The sequence below is a fragment of the Alligator sinensis genome, unplaced genomic scaffold, assembly GCF_000455745.1.
Source record: "Alligator sinensis unplaced genomic scaffold, ASM45574v1 scaffold1165_1, whole genome shotgun sequence".
In the NCBI taxonomy this organism is placed as follows: domain Eukaryota; kingdom Metazoa; phylum Chordata; order Crocodylia; family Alligatoridae; genus Alligator; species Alligator sinensis.
The window spans coordinates 796755-816800 of record NW_005842477.1 but is presented as its reverse complement, the minus strand read 5'-3'; the positions used below and the strand labels follow the sequence as shown (position 1 = coordinate 816800).

Here is a 20046-nt window from a genome sequence, read left to right as displayed (position 1 = left end):
GTGCGTTCCCTTCCGCCGGCGGCAGGAGAACCGGGATGAGAGCCGCCCCGCCCCGCCCGGTTGCTATGGTTACCGGGCGGCGCATCCCTCGCTGCCCGGGCCGCACAGGGGCGCTGGCGCCCCCTAGGGGGTCCCGGGGCCGAGCACAGGCCCCCAGGGCGGCCCTGGACCCCGTGAATTGGGGGTACCCCTGGGGACCCCAACAGTGGGACCTGCCCTGCAACCCCCCGGACTACAGCCCCCCGCCGTGCACCCTAGGGTGGGAGCAGAGCCCCCAACAACGGGCAGCTGCCCTGCACCCCGAATCCCCCACCCCGCCAGACCGCATTCCCTTGCCGCACACCCCGGGGTGGGAGCGGAGCCACAGGAGCCACGGGGTGGGAGTGGAGCATCTCAGAGCCACCAACAAACCTCTCCTGTACCCCTGGGCCGGGGCGTAGGAGCCACACGTGGGCTCCAAAGTTGTTTCCCTGCAGCCCCTCAAGTCCCAGCCATCCCTCAGTGCCCACACAGGCCATGAGGAAGACTGCCCCCCCAAAGTCCCCAGGCTCAGGGCTCAAACCCCCGACGCAGCGGACGCATGTATCAACCCCAGTGTCCAGGGACCTCCTGGCCCTATGCAGGAGCCCACATACATATATGGGTACAAGGACCAAACGCCTCATCGCCGCTTCCCACAACGACATCATCCGTTTCTGCCGGCTCAGCTCGGCATTTCATTCGGCTGAGCTCACACGGCCCACGTCTCCCACGCCTTCCCCGGCAGGACGGCAGACATCCTGCTCCAGACGGGACTGTCCAGAGATGAAGCAAGGAGCCCGTTTTCTAGGTTAACTGCGTAGGTAACTGGGTTACTCATTGGCACCGCGTGATTCAGCCTGCCGTACCACCTGGGTCCGCACTGCCAGAGCCTGCAGCTCTGCTCAGCTGAGGCAAAGCAAACGGCCTCTTACTTAGTACCTCAGCCCCTGACCCGGAAGGCCAGGCCCAGTAGAGAGGGGGCTGTCAGGGCCTGGGCTCCAGTTCCCTGATGTTCTCCCACCTTCACCACTGGGTACAGGGTAGAGCAGTCTTGGGGTGGCTCCGACCTATGCCAGCTGGCAGTGGTCTTTGGAGGACTCTCCACCCGCTGAAAGCTGCTGAAGTCCCTTAGCCCGAGTCTGCCCACCTGGTTCTGCCCCCAACCAGCTGTGGGAAAGAAAACACAGTGCCTGAGAAACGTATCACAATGCCCGACTCATTCTACAGGGCTGTGAACCAGCCGCCAGCTCAGGAACGAGTTGCAGGGCCAGCAGTGCTGCTAGGTACCATAACTATATCACCAGTGTTGCAATATCTGGTGTCCTCCTTAGCCCTCCCTCCAGTCATGCGACTGGGGGAGAATTGCAGCTTTCACATTAAAAACAAAAAGTTCCAGTCCTCAGGAAAAGGCTCCAAATGGGAATCCTGAAGGCTCAGGAGCTGGAGGCAAACGCCAAGGACCCCCAAAGGGGTGATTGCTAAGACTCTCATGACACATGAATCACTCTCATGATTCGTGGAGTCCGCACTAGACTTTTTCCCTGTGGGGAGGGCTGGGTTCTCAGTGGGGGCAAAGTAGTGTCAGGGGAGCCACAGCAATTTACAGTAGCTGAGAATCTGGCCACGGTCACTAGAGACCAGGGTAACTGGAAGCAAAAGGATCTGGAGCTTGTAATAGATCTCCTAATCCAGTGCCTTCCGCTTCAAGGGTCACATTTTTTTTCCACTGTAATTTGTGGCTTCCAAGTCCTGGGCTCTAAAATGCCCCAGGACAGGATATCTCTGATCCTCCCCCGCACACATGTCCAGAAGCACACTAGCTGTAGCCGGTCCTGAGTCCTCTCCACACACCTCCGCTCTTAGAGGCACAGAGCTGGAAGAGCTTAACTTTAAGCAGCCTTCCTCTGTTTTGTGGATTTTGCACAGAGAAGCTAATTTTCAACACGACCAAGGCCACTGACTGCTTTCCCTCACAACAAACCCATTATGCGCAGCCTGTGCATTTGCACTTAAAAATTAAAAGTTCCTTAGCAGACACCTTAGCCCCAGAACCCTGCAGCTGCTGCTGCCACATTGCTGCTTGCACAAGGCCACACACATTTGCCCTGGTATCTCCTGTGCCTCCTCCACAATGTGCCAGGGCTGTATCCAAGCTGTACCATTCAGCTAGGCCCATGCAGCTTTGCACAGAGACAGCCTGAAATCAATTCCGAAGCAGCCCAGATGAGGTTCATTTGTGCTGGGAAATGTCCAGGCACAAACAAAGCCACTAACGGGCAGATCTAATCTGACGTGACTGCATCCACCCATCACTTTCCTGGTATTGCGTTTCAGAGGGACTGAAGTCAATCCATGTGCAGAGGGACTCAAAGGAACTGCCCTTTTTCTGTGAGGTCAAACCCAGCTGTACTTTGTAGGGTCCAAGTCCTGGAGCCTTTACCCCATCCCCATTCAGGGAAAACCTCACTTGCCTGAGCTCAGACCAGCCCCTAGACTAGCCCCACGTTGCTGCTGCCGTTCACACTGACAACCAGCCCCTGAGAATCCAGAGCCGATGGGCTGTGCAGACCTGAGGGAGGACTGGGATTCCTTTCCCCAGTGCATCTGTCCATTCTGATTCCCTCCTGCCAGGCAGACACAGCATTCCCCCATCCCCTGCCTGTGTCGCAGACAACAGCAGCACAGAGGACAGAGCCCTGCACAGCTGGTTCGCCTGTGATGATTACTCACACCCCGCAGGTCTCTGGACAGCCTGTGCGAAGCGCTAGCCAGGCCTGATCAGACTCTCCAATTACCTGACTCTTGCCAGCCTCGCCGGGCCCTGCAATGAGCCTGTTCTATTAGTTGAAGTCTGCTGGCCATCCCTGGCATGTTCATGCAGATCTAGGTTCTCCCGAGGGTGCGTGTGCCAGGTGCAACCCTCCCCCCACTCCCCTACCCATGGGCAGTGGGACAGAGACACGTGCACTTGGGCCATACTGACCAGCATCATCCAGGCCAGGGCAGCACGGCCAGTCAAGCCAAGCATGTGGCGGGGTGAGGGATTATCTGGCTTGGGCTGTTCATGCTAACTGGCTAGTGCCAGCGAAGAGGTCTTGGGCCCAGCTGCTGCACTGCAGGAACTTGGGCAGGAAGGAAAAGGAGCAGAGGGGAAGCAAAGAGAAGCAGGAGGAGGGGAAGGAAACCCCAGCACGCAACTGAACAAGGAAGCCTCAGCTTCCTGGCTGCACTCTGATGAAGCCGGGTGCTTGGCTAGCATGAAGGCTGAGAGGAGTGCACTGAGACTGCTCGCATCCTTCAGGGCCACTTTGGACTAGCCCTGATGGAAGAAGCTCTGAGCAAAGAAACCTCCCCCAGCGCAGAGGCTGAGGAGTGCAGGGGATGAGGATTCCTGTTCACGCACCTGTTGCACCAGTGTGGGGCACTGCGAGAGCTCCCCTAGGGCCAGCTCTGCCCTCTCCTAACCTGGAGCCAGGTCTCTGAGGCTACCCTGAACTTTTGGTCCTAGTGCCAGATTTAACAGAAGGGGATGGGTCCCCACCTCCAGCTGCCCTGTGATGCAGCCTTGAGTCTCAGCACTGGGCTGGGAAGCCGGCAAGGCCCCTACTCCGCTTACTGTTAGCAGGGGACACACTTTGTCCTCCTGGCTCCAGCCCCGATGGAGATCCTTGGGCACCGTCTCCCAGGGGCTCATGTTCCCACCGCGGGCAGGGGATGCGGGTGCTATTACAGGGTGCTGAAAGCTCTGTCATCCTTCACATATCTGTGGATGATAAATATGGACAGATAAACCCCTTCTAATTCCCCACAGCAGCTGCAAGGGGCTCTGACAGCCCTTAGCTGCATGATGGATGGGCAGGCGGGTGGCTGGGGCACAGCCCCGCGCAGCTTGTGCCATTGTTTTCCTGGAAACTGCAGCCAACAATAGCAGGCCTGTGCAGTTGTCGAGGTGGCCGCCGTGCTTTCATCCCCCATCAGGCCAACAAGGCTTTTTATGTCTGTGGATCCCAGCTCCTGGCCAAACCATCCCTGCACGGGTGACTCATGGAGGCCGAACGCTGCTGATGAGCTGTTCCTGACCTGCCTCCCAGGCTTGGAGCTCAAGGACAGGGGCTTCCCAGTGGTGTCACCCTGTGGTCCTTGTGCCCCCACCCTGGTGTTGTCACTCCTGTCACTGTGCTGAGCCCCTGAGCATGGCTCTGTGGAAGCTGCTTCCCACCACACCAGCAGAAATCCTCCAGGGGCTTGTGACTGCTCCCCACAGCTCAGCTCCCTAGGCCAGAAGTAGGGCAGGCCCTGGGAAGGAAGAACCCAGCTCAGAGAGCCTGCTTGCATGCCCCAGTTGCTGCTGCAGCGAGGCACAGAAAACCTGTGCACAAGGCTTTCTCCACCCTGCTACTCTGAACATGAGCACAAGTCACTGGGGACATCCTGTCCTGACTGATATCTGCACCCACCCATGCTCACACCTTCACCCCTGCATGCAATGGGGAGCACCACAGAGACTTTTTAGATAGACTCTGTGCTGGAGAGACAGGTCCACTGATAGCTCTGAGGACAGGGTGGGGGCAGCATGGACAGTAGCAACAATGGCCCCCAGTACCAGGCTCCCCCATGCCTCCCACCCCCTCTGGTGTCACCAGATTCTTGGCCATGAATGAGCCTGGCCAGGATGCTCTGGTCTACTAGGACCTGCACTGAGACCTGAGGCCACGGGCTGGACATTGGAGGGGCTGACTGCCAGTGACTCAGAGCTTCCCCTCACTGGAACCTGAATCCTAAGTAACCTCTCCAGTAAGGCATGAGTAGAGAGAGGCTTCCCTCTTGACTCGCTTCCCCGCTCCCAGCACAGAGGCTGGAGCCTGGCAGGACTGAAGCTGGGATGGACCCTCGCCAGCTCTGATGACGTTCTCCCTGTTCTCAAGGGATGCTTTGTGCTCTGGGGCTGGGTGCGAATGCCACTGTCCCAGGGATGCACCGCCTGGCTCCGGACAGTCGTGCCAATCAGGGGCAAGGGACGAAGCCAGACTCAGCATCCTCTCGCTGCAGAGCTGACCTCCCCGGCTGCCTGCCCCCTTCTCTCATCACCACCTTGGAGCAACTTAGCCAAGCCAAGTCCAGTGACAGCAGGAAGGCCTCTGCACATGCATCGGGTCATGCATTTCCCAGGTACATGCATGAGAGCACACATGCACACACACCAGCACACATATATGAACAGGCATGTGGACGCAGATACTTTGATGCACAGACATGTACCCTGGCACATGCAGGGCTGACCCTTCACACCCATCCACCTCTCACTGCCTGGCCTGGGGAGTTGCCGCCCACTCATCCTATCCCCCAGACTCAGCTGCAAGCCTCAGAGCAGGGGCGATCCCCCAGGGCACAGGGCAGGCTCGGCCTCTGTGAGGTGGTGGCTGCAGTCCCAGGGTGAGGACCTGCCAGGGGAAGGTGACCTATGCCGCTTGCTTGCTCTCCCCTGTGGATGCCAGGGGTGATATCCCATCGGCATGAGCTGTGCTGCCCAAAGCAGCACTTGGGTGCCATCCCTAGCTGCAACCAGCACAGGGTGAGCTCCTCCGGTGTCAACCTGAAACCCAAGCTGTGCTTGAATAGCCAGGTATGCGGGCGGCCTATTAATACCCACACACGCTGTGCTGGCAGGCAGCCGACATGCAAGCCAAGGGATGGGGGGGTGTGAGCTTCGGACCCAGGTCCTTGGGGGACAGCATCTGCAGGGTGAGGGCAAAGCTCAGGGAATCCCCCTGGGGCTCCCAGCCTAACCCCTGGCCCAGCCCAACCCTGTCTGATGTGAGGACATGCAGCCAGGCTTCCCCCCCACTTCCAGAACAGCCCTGGGCAGCTGGGTGCGAGCAAGAGCAGCCCCGAGGCTGCTCCAACTTACGCTCAGGCTGTGTGGGTCCCAGCCAGGCCTGGGAGCATAGAGACCACATGCGTATGTGATGGGGGATGCATGTGCCTGCATGACCTGCTTATGTGTGAAAGCATCTGTGCATGTGCCCCTCTGTGCTGTGCCCCACCGTACATACACCAGCCCTGCCATACGTACGTCGGCTGCCTTCTTCTCCGCCAGTTCCAGCTTCTCCTGGGCATCCTTCAGAGCCTCCAAGTATTTGTCCAGCTCGTCCTCAGTCCCCTTCAGCTTCTTCTGCATGGCTGCCAGCTCATCCTCCAGCTGCAAAGGCAGGAGCAAGAGGTCACATTGCAGCAGATGCCCAGGACCGGGGCAGATCTGGCTGCCTCGATTTGCTGCCACGACCCTTGGGGTGCCAGAGCCTGGGCAAAGCTCCCCCAGCAGCCAAGGGCCAGCTGCACAGATCCTCACTCATATCCCCCCCACCCCCCTGCCAGATGCAGGGATGTTTTGGGGACCTTGGTGCTGCAGGGCTGGGCTTGGGGCTTCACCGCACTGGGGGGATCTGGGACCCATCCAGCCTTACCCCAGTGTATGCAAGAGCAGTGCAGTGCCCCCAGCTGGCACCTGACTCTCCTCGTGCATGTGTGCAGTGGGACAAACTGCTTAAGGAGCTCCCACCACCCACCTGGCTTCTCTTGAGCCCATGATGGCTCTGTCTCTCCTGAGAGCTGGATGTGGCCCTACTTGGACCAAAACCTCTGACTGCTGTTTAAAAGAAAGGACCGGTTTACAGCCCCAGGCATGAACCCACCAGGAATGAAGCCCTGATGACCTTGAAGCAAGGCAGCTGAAGGAGGAAACCTCCCTTCTCTGGGGTTCAGAGGAGGAGGATGAATGGAGTCAGCGCTCTGTAGATGCCCCTCAGCAGAGAAGACACCCTGGGAGCCCCAACTCATGCTGCTCAAGACTGCCCGGGAGCAGGGGTCCATGCAGCACCCTTCTCTTTTAGGAGACAAAGCCAGACTCAGCTCTGACAGGAACAGACAGGAGCTGAGGAACCCTGAGCACCCCTCCAGGCAAGAGCCAGTCACACCGTGGAGGAGCTGCTGGACTGGACAGACAGCTGCATGGGGCTCCCTGAGCAGCTGCCTTGGACCAGGCAAGGTCCCCTGGCTGCCAGGAGCAGGGCAGGGAGTGCCGGATCTCTGGCAGGGGCAGGAGGGAGAGAGCTGTCCAGGCTGGTGCTGGCTGCCCTCGCCCACCTGTTTGCTCCTCTCCTCCGCCTGCTTCTGCTCAGTCTCAGCCTGCTCCGCCCGGTCCAGGGCGTTCTCCTTGTCCAGCTTCAGCATCTGCATCTTTTTCTTGATGGCCTCCATCTTCGCTATCCTCGGGGACAAGCAGACGGGGTGTGCGGCGGTCTAGGGTTCGGGCTGCCGAGTGCTGGGCACGTCCCCACCCGGCTGTTTTATCCCAGCGCCCCTGCCAGCTGGCGCCGGCCTTTACCTTTCTTGGGCCATGCCGCTTCCCCGCACTCCCAAAATGTCTCTGCTCGGGGCCCATTGTTCCAGTGCCTGCCCCAGGCATGGGGGGGATGCCTACTCCATGACTTCATGGGCAGGGCCATATTTGGGCTCCCGTGGGACAGCTGGGAGCCGGTTATAAAAAGCACAGGTGGGGGTGAGAGAAGGGGGGCTCTGCTTTGTTCCAAGGGGATTGTTTTCTCCCCCCTGCAACAGAACACCCAGGGCTATTTTCACACGGTAAGACAGAGAATGTGCCTGCCCACGCCAGCCCCGACAGCAGGACACACAACCTGCGCTTGGCCCAGACGCCTGGGTCCTAGTCCTGCCTCTGCAGCTGACAGGCTGTCATTCGCAAGGCCTGCTTGGAAACCTGTACCCATAGCCAAGCACCCAGGCAGCCCTGGGCACAATGTGCATGGAAACGTTGGGTCAAGGCTATTCTGGTCCTGCTGCCCCAAGGACGTGCCAAGGCTGGGATCCGATCCTGGGGCCCAATCTTGCTCTCAGGGTGCTGGCACTGGAGTGGTGGGGTGGTAAAATGCCCTCCCCAAAGCCAGTCTGTTGCTCCTGCCCCTTGTTCAACACCACCAGGGCCTGATCCAGGGACTGGGGAGCCTGGCAGCTCATGGGCTCTGTCGCCATTTTGTGGGGATCTGTCTTGTCCCTCCATGGGGCCAGGACCAGTGAGATCGGGGTTCCCCCCATCCGGCCCCTGTGCTGGGGGATCTGGGGCTGTGGAAAGAGAGGACCAGGGGAGCTGTGGGAAGGGAATCCCTCGAGCAAGGAAAAGGGGGAGCTGCACAGGGGCCTGATGGGAGGGCTCCCAGGAGAGTAATGCATCTGTATTAGGGTCATATGGAAAAGGGCCTGCTTTAGTTGGGGGTCCTGGGTCAGGACTGCTCTGTCTGCAGCCCCAAGTCTCCCCCATCCCCTCCTCTCTGCCCCGTCCATGGCCCTGGCACTTTGGGGCTGTTACTCGAGCTGCTCCAGATCTTGGCCCGGGCTTCGAAGATGCGGCTGGAGAGAGAGGAGCAAATCCCAGGGGCCAGCTCAGGAATTCACGGCACTCCGTGAAGACAAACGGAAGGGCCCGAGCCCCTGGCCCTGACCGGGGGGGTGGGGGGGGAAGGCAGCTCACAGGCTGCCTTGCCAATGATCCCACCAGTGTGGGACCTGCCCCCAGCTGAGGTCCATGGCTTGGCCCCAGCTCGAGCAGGGGCACAGGGCAGGCAGTGGGTGTCCCAGCTCCAGTTCGCCCTGGCTCAGCTGTTTGTCTGTCCAGCGAGGTGCACCAACACCTTAAATAACCACTTGGCACTTGGGCAAGCCCCCCTGGCACAATGCCCCCATGGGGGCTGGGCGCATAGCCATGTTTATTCAAAGCCAAGCTCATTCCATTCCTGACACTGATAGCTGACAGCTGGCGCGTGGGGCATGACCACCATCCCAGCCATCCGCCCACATGCCCCAGGGCACAGGAGACCCTGCCCAGCTTGTGCCCATGGCAAAGGGCAGCAGGTGCCCTGCCCTGTTCGGAGAGGACCAGGAATCAGAGCACCCCCCTACCCCCCACCCCAGCCGCCGTGCATGAAGCAGTGGGGTGCAAGGACAGGGGCACCTTGGGAAGTTGGGGTGGTTCCTGGGGCTGGCTGCTCCCTGCCCCACAGCGCAGAGCCTGGTGCCTGGACAGCCTTGAGATGTCAGCCTGACCCAGACCCCAGCCCAGTGAGGGCCATGGCCCACCTGCCTGGTTGCTTGGGCCCAGCTGGAGCTAAGGAGACACAGCTCAGCGCGTGGTGGGGAAACACTTTATTGCAGCAGCAGATCCTGGGACAGAGGCCAGGGGGTAGAAGCAGGCGCGTCTTGGGGAAGCAGGTGCCGAGGGGCCCTGGCGCTGTAAGAATATGTTTGATATTTAGTTGGCTTTCCAATAAAACAACCTAATATCAAACATATCAGACAGAGGCAGGTGGGCAGGCAGGCAGCAGCACAGACACCCTGCAAGAGAAGAGAGAAGGAGGGTGTGAGGGACCGGGGAGACATGCTAACCCCTGCCGCAGCCCCAGTCCCTGCCCAGGGCCCCTGCCAGGTGCCAGTGCAGAACGGGCAGGGGAAGGAAAGGCTGTATCCACCCCCTCTGCTGTCCCTGGCCTGGCTGACAGCCCTCTTCCCTTGCCCCCTCTCTACTCTGCACCTTCTCCAGCCCCAAACAGCCCAGCTCACCTGCCCTGAAACACACACACCCTGCCGAGCTCCAAGTCCATGCAGCACGCAGGTGCATGATGACAGGCAGACCTGGAGCCTGTATCGGAGCTGGGGACTGAGAACCGCACAACCAGTTTGGGCTGGGTGAGCCCCCCGGCACCAGGAAGGTGCCTGCATCCTGTGGCACCTAGTCCTGGGGGCTTGGCTACTCCCTGGTGCAGCCCCTGGGAGCCTGGACCTTACCCCTGCTGCTGTCAGAGCCTGGTGTGGGTCCCATGGGAAGGCAGGGCCCCCGCAGCATGGGCTGAGCCTCTCCAAGCCCTGCTCTGTTCAGGAGGCCGGAGGCAGCAGGCGGGTGGCTGGGCACTCCCATGCGGTCCTGCCTGGGCCGCACGCGGCGCCAGTTTATAAAGGCACTGGCTGTGCCCGGCAGGGGGGCTCGGCCCCGCACACGTGTCCTTGTTCCCATTATCCCCCTGCGCCCTTGGAGCCCAATCAGCCCTAATCAATGTGGTCAATCGGGCCGCGTGGCTGCCTGCTGCCCCCAGGCACAGGCCTCGCTCTGGTGCTCAGCCGTGGATACTGTGAGCACCGGCTGTTAGACGGCCCCTGCCCCTTGCTGCAGCACTGTGGAGCACCATGGGCCCCAGGGCCAGGAGCAAGAGTGGGGGTGTGGGGGGTGGGAGGGCTGAACCCTGCATGTAGCTAGAACAGGGCTGTGTCCCATGGCCCTGCTCCATCTCCAGCACCCGCGGCAGCACCATCCCCCTTTCCTGGCACCTGGGGGCCCGAGCGGCCCCTGCCCTGCATGACCTGCCCCAGGGACAGTCTCTACACAGTGCTGGGCGCAAGTCAGGGCAGAATCGGGCCCACAGCATTGGAGTGGGGCCCTGAGTCAGTTCCTCCCCAGTGTCCTGCTCCCCAGTGGCCCTGCCCTGCCCTGAGTCAGTTCCTCCCCAGTGTCCCGCTCTCTGATGGCCCTGCCCTGTCCTGCCCTGCCCTGCTGGGAGCGGCTGGTACAGATAATGATCATAATGAGCAGTGATTGAGGAGGGGCAGCCCTGCCTGCCTGCCGGCTTGGGACTCTGGAGCAGGCATGTACCCTGGTCTTCTGCTTGTCTGTGTGCTGGTATGGCGAGGACCTTTCACCTCCTTGGCTTCCCAGGGGGAGGAGGCTGCTCCACTTCCTGTCCCAAACAGCCCCCATGCTCCAGCCCAGAGGTGGGTGCATCCCCATGCCCCACCCCAGAGCCAGCTGCCTCTCCTTGAAGGTTGAGCAAACACTGGATAACTAGCTGTGCTCCACCCCAGAGCCAGCTTCACCCTAGGAGCAGACCTCAGGTGTCTCTAGCATTCACATGGGCTGGGTCTGTCTGGTGCACTGCTGGCAATAATCCAGGTGTGGGGCTGGCTGGGCAGAGGCATCGCAGCTCAGAGTCCAAGGGAGCTGAGTGGGGGGGCGTCCCCTAGGCCTGCCCCTCCAGGGAGCTCACTATTTCATGGAGGCTCTGCCCCCCCTTCCACTGCCCCCACCAGGCCCATTACCCCTCCCTGGTCCAGCTCATTGATTCCTCTGCCCTAATGATAATGTTTTCCCTGCAGCAGGGCATGCTCCTTCTCTTGCTGACCTTGGGAACAGGACAGATGGCCCCGGGCAGAGCCAGTGCTAATGGAGCTGCAGAGCAGCCCCCAGCTACCCCTCCTCAGCCCACAGCTCTGTGGGGCGCTCAGGTCCCCCCTCCACTGCAGCACGGAGCTCCGCTGGGCATGGCTGGGCCTTGCCTTCCCCCCCACCCCTGCTGTACCTGCGGTGGGGGTCCCTCAGTGCCAGCCACCAGGCCCTCTGGATGCACGTGCCAGGGTAGGTGCAGGACAAAAACCACTGTGATGGGCACAGCTGGGAGCATCTGCCCCCCAAGTAGGAGCACACAGCTCCCTGTGCCCCAGGCCTGTGCAGAGCTGCTGGGCTGTGCCCTGCTGCAGAGAGGCAAAAGGTGAGGGTAGCAGGGGCAGGTGCAGTGTGCGATGGGTCTGGGGCAGCTTGGCGCCCTGGGTCCAGGAGTGTGCAGCCAGCAGCTGACGTGATGTGAGCAGACAGGCTCTGTAATGAAGGGTCATGGTGGAGGGGGCCAGCCCCGTCCTGTCAATAACTGGAGCCAGGCTGCACTGATAGCCCCTCAGGCAGGGAGGCTCCAAGGTTAGGTGGAAGGAGCAGGGGAGGTGGGTAGCAATGGGGCTGGGGGCGGGTAGGACCCCAAACTCCAGTCTGTGGGTGCAGGAAACCAAGAAGCTCCCTCTCCCCTGGCAGAGCCCAGCCCTCTGCCCCCCCCAATCCCCCCATCCCCAGCAGAGCAGCAGCTGGGGCAGAATTGGGCCCAAGGAGCTGTGGGCCTGGTTGGAAGTTGCCCCTGTGCCCTGATCCTGGCTGCCACCCACACACCAGGCTGAGGGAAGCTGGTCACAGAGCAAGGGTGCTGCTGTCTGTAAGGGCCCAGCAGGGCAGGGGTAAGCCAGGTTGGGGCTGCAGGCAGGGAGTAAGCGCTCAAGGGTACTGGTGCCAGGGAGCGTGGGTGGCCTGGGCCCATTGGCATCTGCCCTTTGGGCTGAGCAGCTGCGCTCCCACGAGGACCAGCCTGCTCCAGGGGCTCCTGGAATGGAGATGCACCCCCAACATGGAGTGTGTGAGCAGGTGCAGTGGCTGTGCAGGCGGTGGTGCTGGGCTGGCCCACATGTGGCCTGGGACGCAGTTGTGTTTTGCATGTGTGTGTTGCAGGGGAGAGTCGTATTGTGAGGGGGTTGAGGGTGGACAGGGCAAGTGTGCAAGTGTGCAGTACACTGCGGTGCCCAGCTCGGGGTGCCCCTCCTTGCCCTGCCTGGCATCTCCATTGTGGTCAGTGCCCCTAAGCTCCAGGGACACGCAGGACCGTGGCCCTAGGGGCAGGTCTGGAGTGGGGCCAGGTTGGGCACTGGGCCAGGCCGGGCTTCTCCACAGTGCCAGGCAGTGCAGAGCAGGTGTGTGCTGGGTCAGAGGCTGTGCGCGCCAGGGTCCATGCCTCTGCCATGTCAGCGTGTGCAGGGGGGGAAGGCAGGTTTGCATGTGCTGGGCACACATGGATGTGTGTACGCCTGTGTGTACACCTGCCCATGCCCTCCCAGGAACTCCTGCTCAGGTCTTCTCTGCCAACCACCGATGCTCTTTTGGGTGGTTCAGGCCAGCTGGGGCTAGGACAGATGCGATTCTCCCATCAGCAATCAGGGAGCAGAGAGCTCAGGCCCAACTTGGTCTGGGTTGAGGCAGGGGTCAGGAAGCCCTGGAGCAGCAGCTCTGAACCAAGCGCTGTGGGGATCTGCTGGGGGCAGGTTCAGGCCCTGGGAGCAAAGCGACACAGGCCACAGAGCTGGGGAGCCTCTCGACCCTGATTTAATGGTAATTAGCTGACACATTCATGACAAGACAGAGGAGTGACGGCATCTCTATGCGCATCCGACTGCATTTTCCATAGCTGCTCCTGGTTCATAGGGCACTGCTTGGCTCTGGTGAGCGAAGAGGGGGAAGTGCCGGGATGCAACGAAGGCTGTGAATCTGGAGGCACTGAGTGTGGAGGGGTGGAAATGGGCAACCCCACACAGGTCACTGCAGTGCCTGAGTCATTGGGCAGCTTGTGCTGCCACTGCGGTCACTCTGCCCAGTCTGTGCCCCTCTGTGACAGGGCCCCCAGGAAGGCATCTCCTGCTGCCTACCCCAGTGTGACTCTGCACACGCAGCCGGCACTGGGAGGGGGTTTCTTGGGCGCTCAGAGCCGCTCTGTGTAGAAGGCCCAGCCGAGCCGTGCCAGCTCCTGTTGATGCTGCAGCTGTTCTTGCTGGAGCAGGGAGCACAGGGCTGCGCGCCGCACCTGGCAGGAGAGCACCACAGCACCAGGATCAGGGCGCCTTCTTCAGAGCCAGGCTGGAGCCTGGGTCTCTGGGTCAGGACCTGCCCAGCCCTGGCCTGGGCCTCACTGCCCTTACCAGCACAAGCTCCTTGCTGGCAAGGCGCAGCTCCTCTGCAAGGCCGTGGCGGAGCTGCCGCCAGCTTGCGACCAGGGACCGCTGCTCCTGCTGCACCCTCTGCAGTGCCTGCTGCCGCTCCTGCTCCCACCTGCCAGCCAGAGTGAAGGCACTGAGTAGGGGCACCTGGCTGGGCACCAGGGAGGGCCCCTGGGGCCTGGGCAAAGCCGAGAGGGGACCAAGCAGCCTGTGGAGTATCTCACACCAGCAGATAAGGGAGCAGCTGCCCAACCCCAGCAGGGCCAGGCTTGGCTGAAGGAGAATGGGGAACAAACCACAGGGAGGGGGGCACCAACCCTCCGGGCCTGCCCTGCGCAGGGCCCTGGGCTGGGCTGAGCTGTTCCCAGTGGTGAGAGCCTGGACAAGCCACTGCTGCCAGCTGAGTAAGTGGGGCTGCACTGCAACAGCCCCATGGCAGGCGACAGTGGCCAGAGCCCCTTTACCTTTGCACCAGCTTCTTGTAGTCCTCCACCTTTGCCAGCAGCTAGAATCAAAGCAGCGGTCAGTGGGAACCTGCCCCACGCCCAGCTCAAACCGCCAGCCCAGTCCCTGCACTGCCCTGGGAGGAGCCGAGCTGGTGATGAACCATGCAGGTGTCCCAGTTTGACAGTGGTCACCGCCAGGGGGCGAGTGGTGGACTGGGGCAAGGGCAGGATGCCCCTGAGCAGGCTGGAGCACGGCCAGGATGCAGGGTCCCCTGCACAAGCAAAGGCGATGGTTCGATACCTGCTGTAGCTCTAGGTGGAAAACACCTGTGGGCCCTGGTTCTGGGCAGCAGCTGGCCCAGGACTGGCCTGGTAAGGACAGGCCCCAGCCCCTCCACTTGCAGGGGTCCAGGAAGATGCCCTAGCAGACCTACCCCCACCCCAGGGATACCAGGCGAGCCTCTTGTGGGGAGCGCCTCTGCTCCTGGCTGCCATGCAACAGCTGTAGTACCCAGGCAGTGTGTGCTCCCAGGGATTTGGGTTTCCCTCCTCGCTTGTTCCTGCCCTTGCCCACCTCCTCCTGCTTCAGGATCTGCTGAAGCACAGGGATGGGCCTGCTCCTGGCCCTCTTCCCAGGTGCCACTGCCAGGGTAGGTGCAGGCTCCATGTTCCCACCCAGTCTGTTACTGTTTGCATCCTGTCACCATGGTAGCTACAACCTGGAAACAAAGACAGGAGCCCTGATTGGACTGTCCTGGTTGCCTTGGAGGCAGTGGGCAGGGAAGTCAGAGGTCAGCACTCAGGGGGCTGAGTATGCAAGGGCATCCATAACAGTACCATCCCCAGCACCCTGGCCTGCCTACTCAGTCCCATGTCTTCACTTGGAGGCAGCTCCACCTCCCCTGGCTCAGCCTAGACCTCCAAGCATGGAAGTGGGGGGTGCCCACCCCACGCTTTGCAGGCAGTTGGCCCTGGGGACACTTCTGGTAAGGGTAGGAACTGAATTGGGGTCCAGGCTACACAAGCCTGCAACACGTGTGGAGAGTGACAATGCTGGAGGTCAGGCCCTGCTGCACCAGTTTATTGTTTATACCCTCACCTGCTTTGGTCCATGTGAGTGAAGGCAGTGAGCTGTCCCTGACAGCCGTGGAGGCAGCAGGCTGAGCCCCAGGACTCTCTCTCTGATTCGACAGGCACAGCTGGCCAATGCCCCAAGCTCCCAGTACAAGGAACAGGTAAGGATAAGGGTTAGGTACAAAGGGCCCTGCCAGTCCCCAGCTCTTCCTGCTTCCCAGGTGAAACAAGGGTGCTCTCCGCCCACATGCTCCCACCCAGCCAAGACAGACCCAGCCGTGAATTTATCACCCCACAGCTCCCACTGTACAGAACAGAGCCCAGCAGGCAGGGCTCCTGCAGAAGGCTCCACACAGACACCAGCTCTGGAGGACCATTGGTTTATTAAACAGCGATTTAAAAAGAGGGGGAACACGCACGCATGGCAGCTGGGGGCATCGTGTCCTGCTCACACCACGGTGAGGAGCCACCAGCCCAGCCCAGGGGACTGGCACACAGGAAACACTGCGCGGAGTCCCTGCCGAGAGAGGGTTTCAAGCCTCCAGACGTTGCAGCTCCCGGCTGCTGCGGGCCATCCCGCCCCCTCAGACCTGCAGGAGGGGCTCCTGCAGCAACATCACACAGTCCGGTGCGAGCAAGGAGGGCAGCCCCCAGCAGGGCAGGCTGTGCTGGAAGCAGGTTTCTGCTCTGCTGTAAAGAACAGGCAGCAGCCAGACCCTGGCCCTGCCAAGGGAACAGGCCACCCCCAGCTCCAGAGCAGACACGGAACTATTTACAATGATTTACTTGGGTTATCCAGACTCGGATCCTGGTGTACCAAGGAATACGTAAGCACAATCGGCTGATGGGCAAGGGGTTGTCCACAGGCCCCTGTTGCAGTAGAGAACCAGGAGAAGCATTTCCCCTTTGGAAGGAACAGGTCCAGAGAGCCCCATGCCCGCACAGACATGACAGATGGAGGATCAGCCCTGCCTGCCATCCCTGGGAGCGAGGGCACAGGCAGAGGCAAGCACTGACCCAGATCATCTCATAAATAAGCTAAAGCTAATCAAGTGGTCTATGCACAAGGCTAGCACCTGCAAAGCCACTAGCTGAGAAAGGGAACAAGTCTGGAATCTCTTCGGAGCCCATGCAGGGGGCTGGTCACCTTCCAGCTCTGCAGCCAGCCTGCTGCTTTGGAAGGAGCTTCCCGGCCAGGGGACAGGCTTCCCCCACCCAGACGAAGCTTCCACGGAGCCACCCGTGACATCCAATACCACGTGGCAGGGAGTGATCCCAGAGCCCTGCAGCCTCCTCACTGCCAGGACACCACAGTACCCTGCCTGGAGAGGAGTTCTCTTCATGGCAGGTCCCGGGAGCTCACAGGGTGCTCTCCAGCGTGTTATAGTTGTCCTTGAAGCTCTTCAGCTCCAGGAAGTGTTTGGCACGTTTGCTCTTCTGGCTGGAAGGCAGGTAGGTGACCTGGATGGTCGCGGGGTTGGAGACCTCAGGCGAGAGCGTGAGGTCCTTGGCTGCCGACTGGTGCTGCCGCTGGCTGCTGCCTCCTCGCGCCTTGATGCTGTGGAAGAAAGGAATGTGACTGAATCCAAGAACATGGCAGCCCTCCCTGGGGCAGCTGCCTGCTCATCTGCCCCCACACAGGGACAGCTTGGGGCTCTGCTGTTTCCCCACACACAGCCTAATGTCCTTTCTTGTGCTGGACAGACAGGTTTGGTGTCTGGTACCACTGATGTTCAGAACCAAGCACTTTGCTCTCAGGGCCCTGGAGCCCCTGGCACTAGCCTGGTTGTGGGAGAAGCCTCGCAGGCCACTGCTACCCGAGTAGCATTAATGGCTCCAACACTGAAACCGCAAGAAGCACAAAGGGATGTACCGTAAGCTTAAGTAATGGGCACAGGTTCTGTGCATCCCCTCTCCTGTTGTGCAGAGCAAGGCTCAGAGAGAGAGTGTCATGTCCCCCCACCACCTGTTGTCTACCAGGTACCAGTGAGACTCACATGTTTGCTAGCTCAGTCAGGGCTTCCTGGTACTTCAGATACTCAGTCTTCCCAAAGACCTGGGCACAAACAGAAGAGCTCCTCAGAGATCCTGTCCACTGGCTGGGTTCTGCCCAGGGCAGGAGCGGAACAAAGAGCAGGCGTGAGCAATGCTGCCAAGGCAGCAGCTGGCTCCACTGAGATCCACCCCGGGCCTGCGCTTACCCCCGTGCCGTAGCGGGCGCTGTCATACCCGTCCAGCAGGGTGTCCACCAAGGTCTTGCGGATGCCTTTGAAGGGAGTGCTGGAGTTCCTCAGCTCCAGCAAGTAGGCCCGGAAGCTCTTCCCTATTAAGGCCTTGGGGTATCTGCCATCTGCATAAAACGGGATGTCTGGAAAACCAACAGGCATGATGACAGGCAGGGCACTGGGCAGCATGCCCAAGTGCTCCTGCAGCCTCTGAAGCAGCTCCTGCTGCCTGCCCTGGAGAGTAACTGCAGATCACATGCTGCTACCTTGATGGGGGATTCCCAGCCCCTCTGCAGTACACATGAGCCTCTCTCACGGAGCAGCAGAAGCACAGGCAGATCCCTGGTCAGAGCGCAGAGCTCAGCCTGGCTCCAGCGGGACTCCTGGGGCAGAGGCTGGAAGAGACCTGTGGGTCAACTTAGCCATGATAACCCCCACTCCACCGTAAGCTCCCTGATCTGCCTCTGCTGGAGCCCTGTATAGCACAGACAATGAGTCAGGTTTGGGAAAGCCCTGCACCTCGCTCAAGAGGAGCTTCAGTTACAGAAGGCAGAAACAGCAGGTAATCTGAAAGTTTTCCTTAAGCATCGGAGACCAGGTGTCTCAGCCTGGACCCGGCCAAGCTGCGAAAAATACTTTCAGGAGGGTTCCCGATGCATTTCTTGCAACTCTGTTACACTGCATACACACTGAGAGTGAGCAAGTTCAGAGCAAACGATTCCCCACCGATTCTGCCGCCTTGTCTCCAGCCTTTTGCTCAACCTCAATAAAGGAACTAATGCATCTGCTCAGACAGTTTCACTCCGTGTCTGGTCAGTCCCACTACCAGCTAGTCCTGTGCTAGTGCAGAGGGTCCTAAGCCTTATGCAGCAATGCAGACCCCTACCCCATCTGGCTGGGATCCTCTCCCACATAGGCGAGAGGGAGGGGATCAGCTGCAAACCACAGACCGAGAACATTCTGGCCACTCCTGGACTCCCCACCCAGCAGTGCTCTCTCTTACCTGAAGTTCTGATTGCGTCCAGTGCCTTCATGCGGTACAAGTAGTTATAGCAACCTGGGAAAGAGAAAATACAAACTGATGGCTCCACATGGTCTGGAGAGAAACAGGACATGCTCACAACTGTACGCGGGCACAACAGCACTGCAACAGCTGCCAATCGCCCTGTTGGAGCCTTTCCCGGTGCAGTGAGGACAGCCCCCAACTACAAGGCTAATCTGTGCAGGCAGCATGACTGGTAACTGACTCTCCATCTCCTCCATGTGGCGGCTGATGCACAGGCTTGGAGTGTCAGACTAGGGCTGGCCTAGAGCCATGTTCTCCCTGGGTCACATGCCCCGTAAGCCTTCCTCAGACTAGGAGCCAGAGTCCACACAGAGAAGGCAGGCTGCAATCTGCTGCTTTGTGGGAGACTGGGGGGAACCCGGGGGCTACCCTGGTTAGCCTTTGCAATGGTATTGCTTGCCCCTAGGTGTAGGATCAAGGGCCTAGGGAAAAGCAGGTGTGTTGTAGGGGAGGCCCCGGACCCTCCTCCACCCCTCCATTCCCCCAGGAAGAAGGGAGGGTGCAGTACACTGGCTGCCAGAGGTCTCTAGCTGCAGAAGCCTGGCATCGTCTTCGGCCAGCAGCTGTGGCTCATACTTAATGTCCTGTACTCTGGACAGTCGAACATCGATCTCCTCTTTCAGGTCCTATCCAGAAAAGAAAACAAAGCACCCCACATTTAGAGCCCGCCCTCCTTTCCAAAGGGCCTCCTGGCGTGAGTAAACCAGTATGCCAGAATCACTTCACCCAGCACTGCCAAGAAGCATTGGGGGAGGCTGGGGTTTTCTAGCAATTATAAAGCAGCAGAAAATAAAGTCCCCCTATGCAAAGAGAAGTCGGGGCACAGCTGTCGGTTTATTTAGCCTTTCAGACCCAACAAAAAGTGTCATGGATTTTTCACGCTACCCATGGGTGTGGCGGCTGGTTTAAAGTTCATTTAAAGACACGCTCCACTGGAGTAAAGGATTCCCATGCACCCAGCTGAAGCCCTGGGCGTCTCTGTAGCTAACCAGAGAGCAGCGCTGCTCCTCAAGCCATCCAAACCGTTCCCTGCAGCCTCTGTGACCCCCAAAGGTCTGGGGGCTGCCCATCCCCACTCAGCCTGCGAGATGCAGCAGAGACAAATACCCGCATCTCACTGCACCAACCATCTTTCACCTCCCCCTGACAAGAGACCCCGGCCCCGTGAAGGGAAGAGACCCCCCCCTCCCCCCTGCTGCACCCACCTTGGGGGCATGCTGCCCGACCGGCACGTGGGGGCCACGGCGGGACTTCATGGCAAAGCGCATGATCTGCCTCTTCACAAAGATGAACAGCAGCACAAACACCTGGGCCAGGCAGGAGACAGACCGTAAGCCTGGCAGGGCTGGGACCCTTGCATGGGAGCCCCCTTCCCCTTTAAAAGCAGGAGCCCCTCCATGCACAAACAGGGAGGTAGAGACAGAAGACCCCCACATAGCACAAGACCCCCAGGGGGAAGCCCCAGACCACTCCGGGGGCAGGAGACACCCCCAGCCCAGCCCTGCCAGGTGCCTGCAGCACCCTCCGCTACAGGGCCTCCCCTGACGTTCCCCCTCCCCCACTGCCCCACCCAGAC

The 20046-nt window shown here is 60.3% G+C and overlaps 3 protein-coding genes across 9 annotated transcripts in view; all 3 read right to left on the bottom strand.

Annotated features, from left to right (window-relative positions):
- Nucleotides 1-7364, bottom strand: part of TPM3 (tropomyosin 3) — a 25947-nt gene extending 18583 nt beyond the window's left edge. For 2 of the 7 annotated variants that reach the window (XM_006030947.2, XM_014523329.2), the window contains exons 1-2: nt 7165-7364; nt 6095-6220 (exon numbers count right to left, since the gene is read on the bottom strand). In XM_006030947.2, the coding sequence (XP_006031009.1) occupies nt 6095-6220; nt 7165-7278 (240 nt within the window). In that variant the 5' untranslated portion in view covers nt 7279-7364. The remainder of the gene's footprint in view (nt 1-6094; nt 6221-7164) is intronic. The other 5 variants (XM_014523327.2, XM_014523328.2, XM_006030948.2 and 2 more) reach the window with 3 other exon arrangements.
- A 5672-nt stretch (nt 7365-13036) lies between these two features.
- Nucleotides 13037-15455, bottom strand: CUNH1orf189 (chromosome unknown C1orf189 homolog). Its single transcript, XM_025212675.1, has 5 exons — nt 15205-15455; nt 14617-14824; nt 14124-14164; nt 13642-13771; nt 13037-13526 (listed from the first exon to the last, which is right to left on the bottom strand). Exons 2-5 carry the CDS (start codon nt 14770-14772, stop codon nt 13425-13427), a joined length of 429 nt encoding a protein of 142 aa, XP_025068460.1. The 5' UTR covers nt 14773-14824; nt 15205-15455; the 3' UTR covers nt 13037-13424.
- A 90-nt stretch (nt 15456-15545) lies between these two features.
- CUNH1orf43 (chromosome unknown C1orf43 homolog) lies at nt 15546-19968 on the bottom strand. Its single transcript, XM_014523350.2, has 6 exons — nt 19676-19968; nt 18979-19096; nt 18408-18461; nt 17381-17547; nt 17177-17235; nt 15546-16737 (listed from the first exon to the last, which is right to left on the bottom strand). Exons 1-6 carry the CDS (start codon nt 19904-19906, stop codon nt 16539-16541), a joined length of 828 nt encoding a protein of 275 aa, XP_014378836.2. The 5' UTR covers nt 19907-19968; the 3' UTR covers nt 15546-16538.
- Nucleotides 19969-20046: the final 78 nt, after the last annotated feature.

Bases quoted from the DNA above. Each gene is read 5' to 3' on its own strand.
- CUNH1orf189 (XM_025212675.1), bottom strand. From the start codon at position 14,772: ATGGAGCCTGCACCTACCCTGGCAGTGGCACCTGGGAAGAGGGCCAGG. The intron at 13,772-14,123 runs GTAAAGGGGCTC...TCTGGCTGGCAG, and splicing joins TACAAGAAGCTGGTGCAAAG to GTGGGAGCAGGAGCGGCAGC. The intron at 13,527-13,641 runs GTAAGGGCAGTG...CTCTCCTGCCAG, and splicing joins CCAGCAAGGAGCTTGTGCTG to GTGCGGCGCGCAGCCCTGTG.
- CUNH1orf43 (XM_014523350.2), bottom strand. From the start codon at position 19,906: ATGTGGGGGTCTTCTGTCTCTACCTCCCTGTTTGTGCATGGAGGGGCT. The intron at 17,548-18,407 runs GTAAGAGAGAGC...TTGGTTTTCCAG, and splicing joins GGACGCAATCAGAACTTCAG to ACATCCCGTTTTATGCAGAT. The intron at 17,236-17,380 runs GTAAGCGCAGGC...GTTTGTGCCCAG, and splicing joins GCGCCCGCTACGGCACGGGG to GTCTTTGGGAAGACTGAGTA.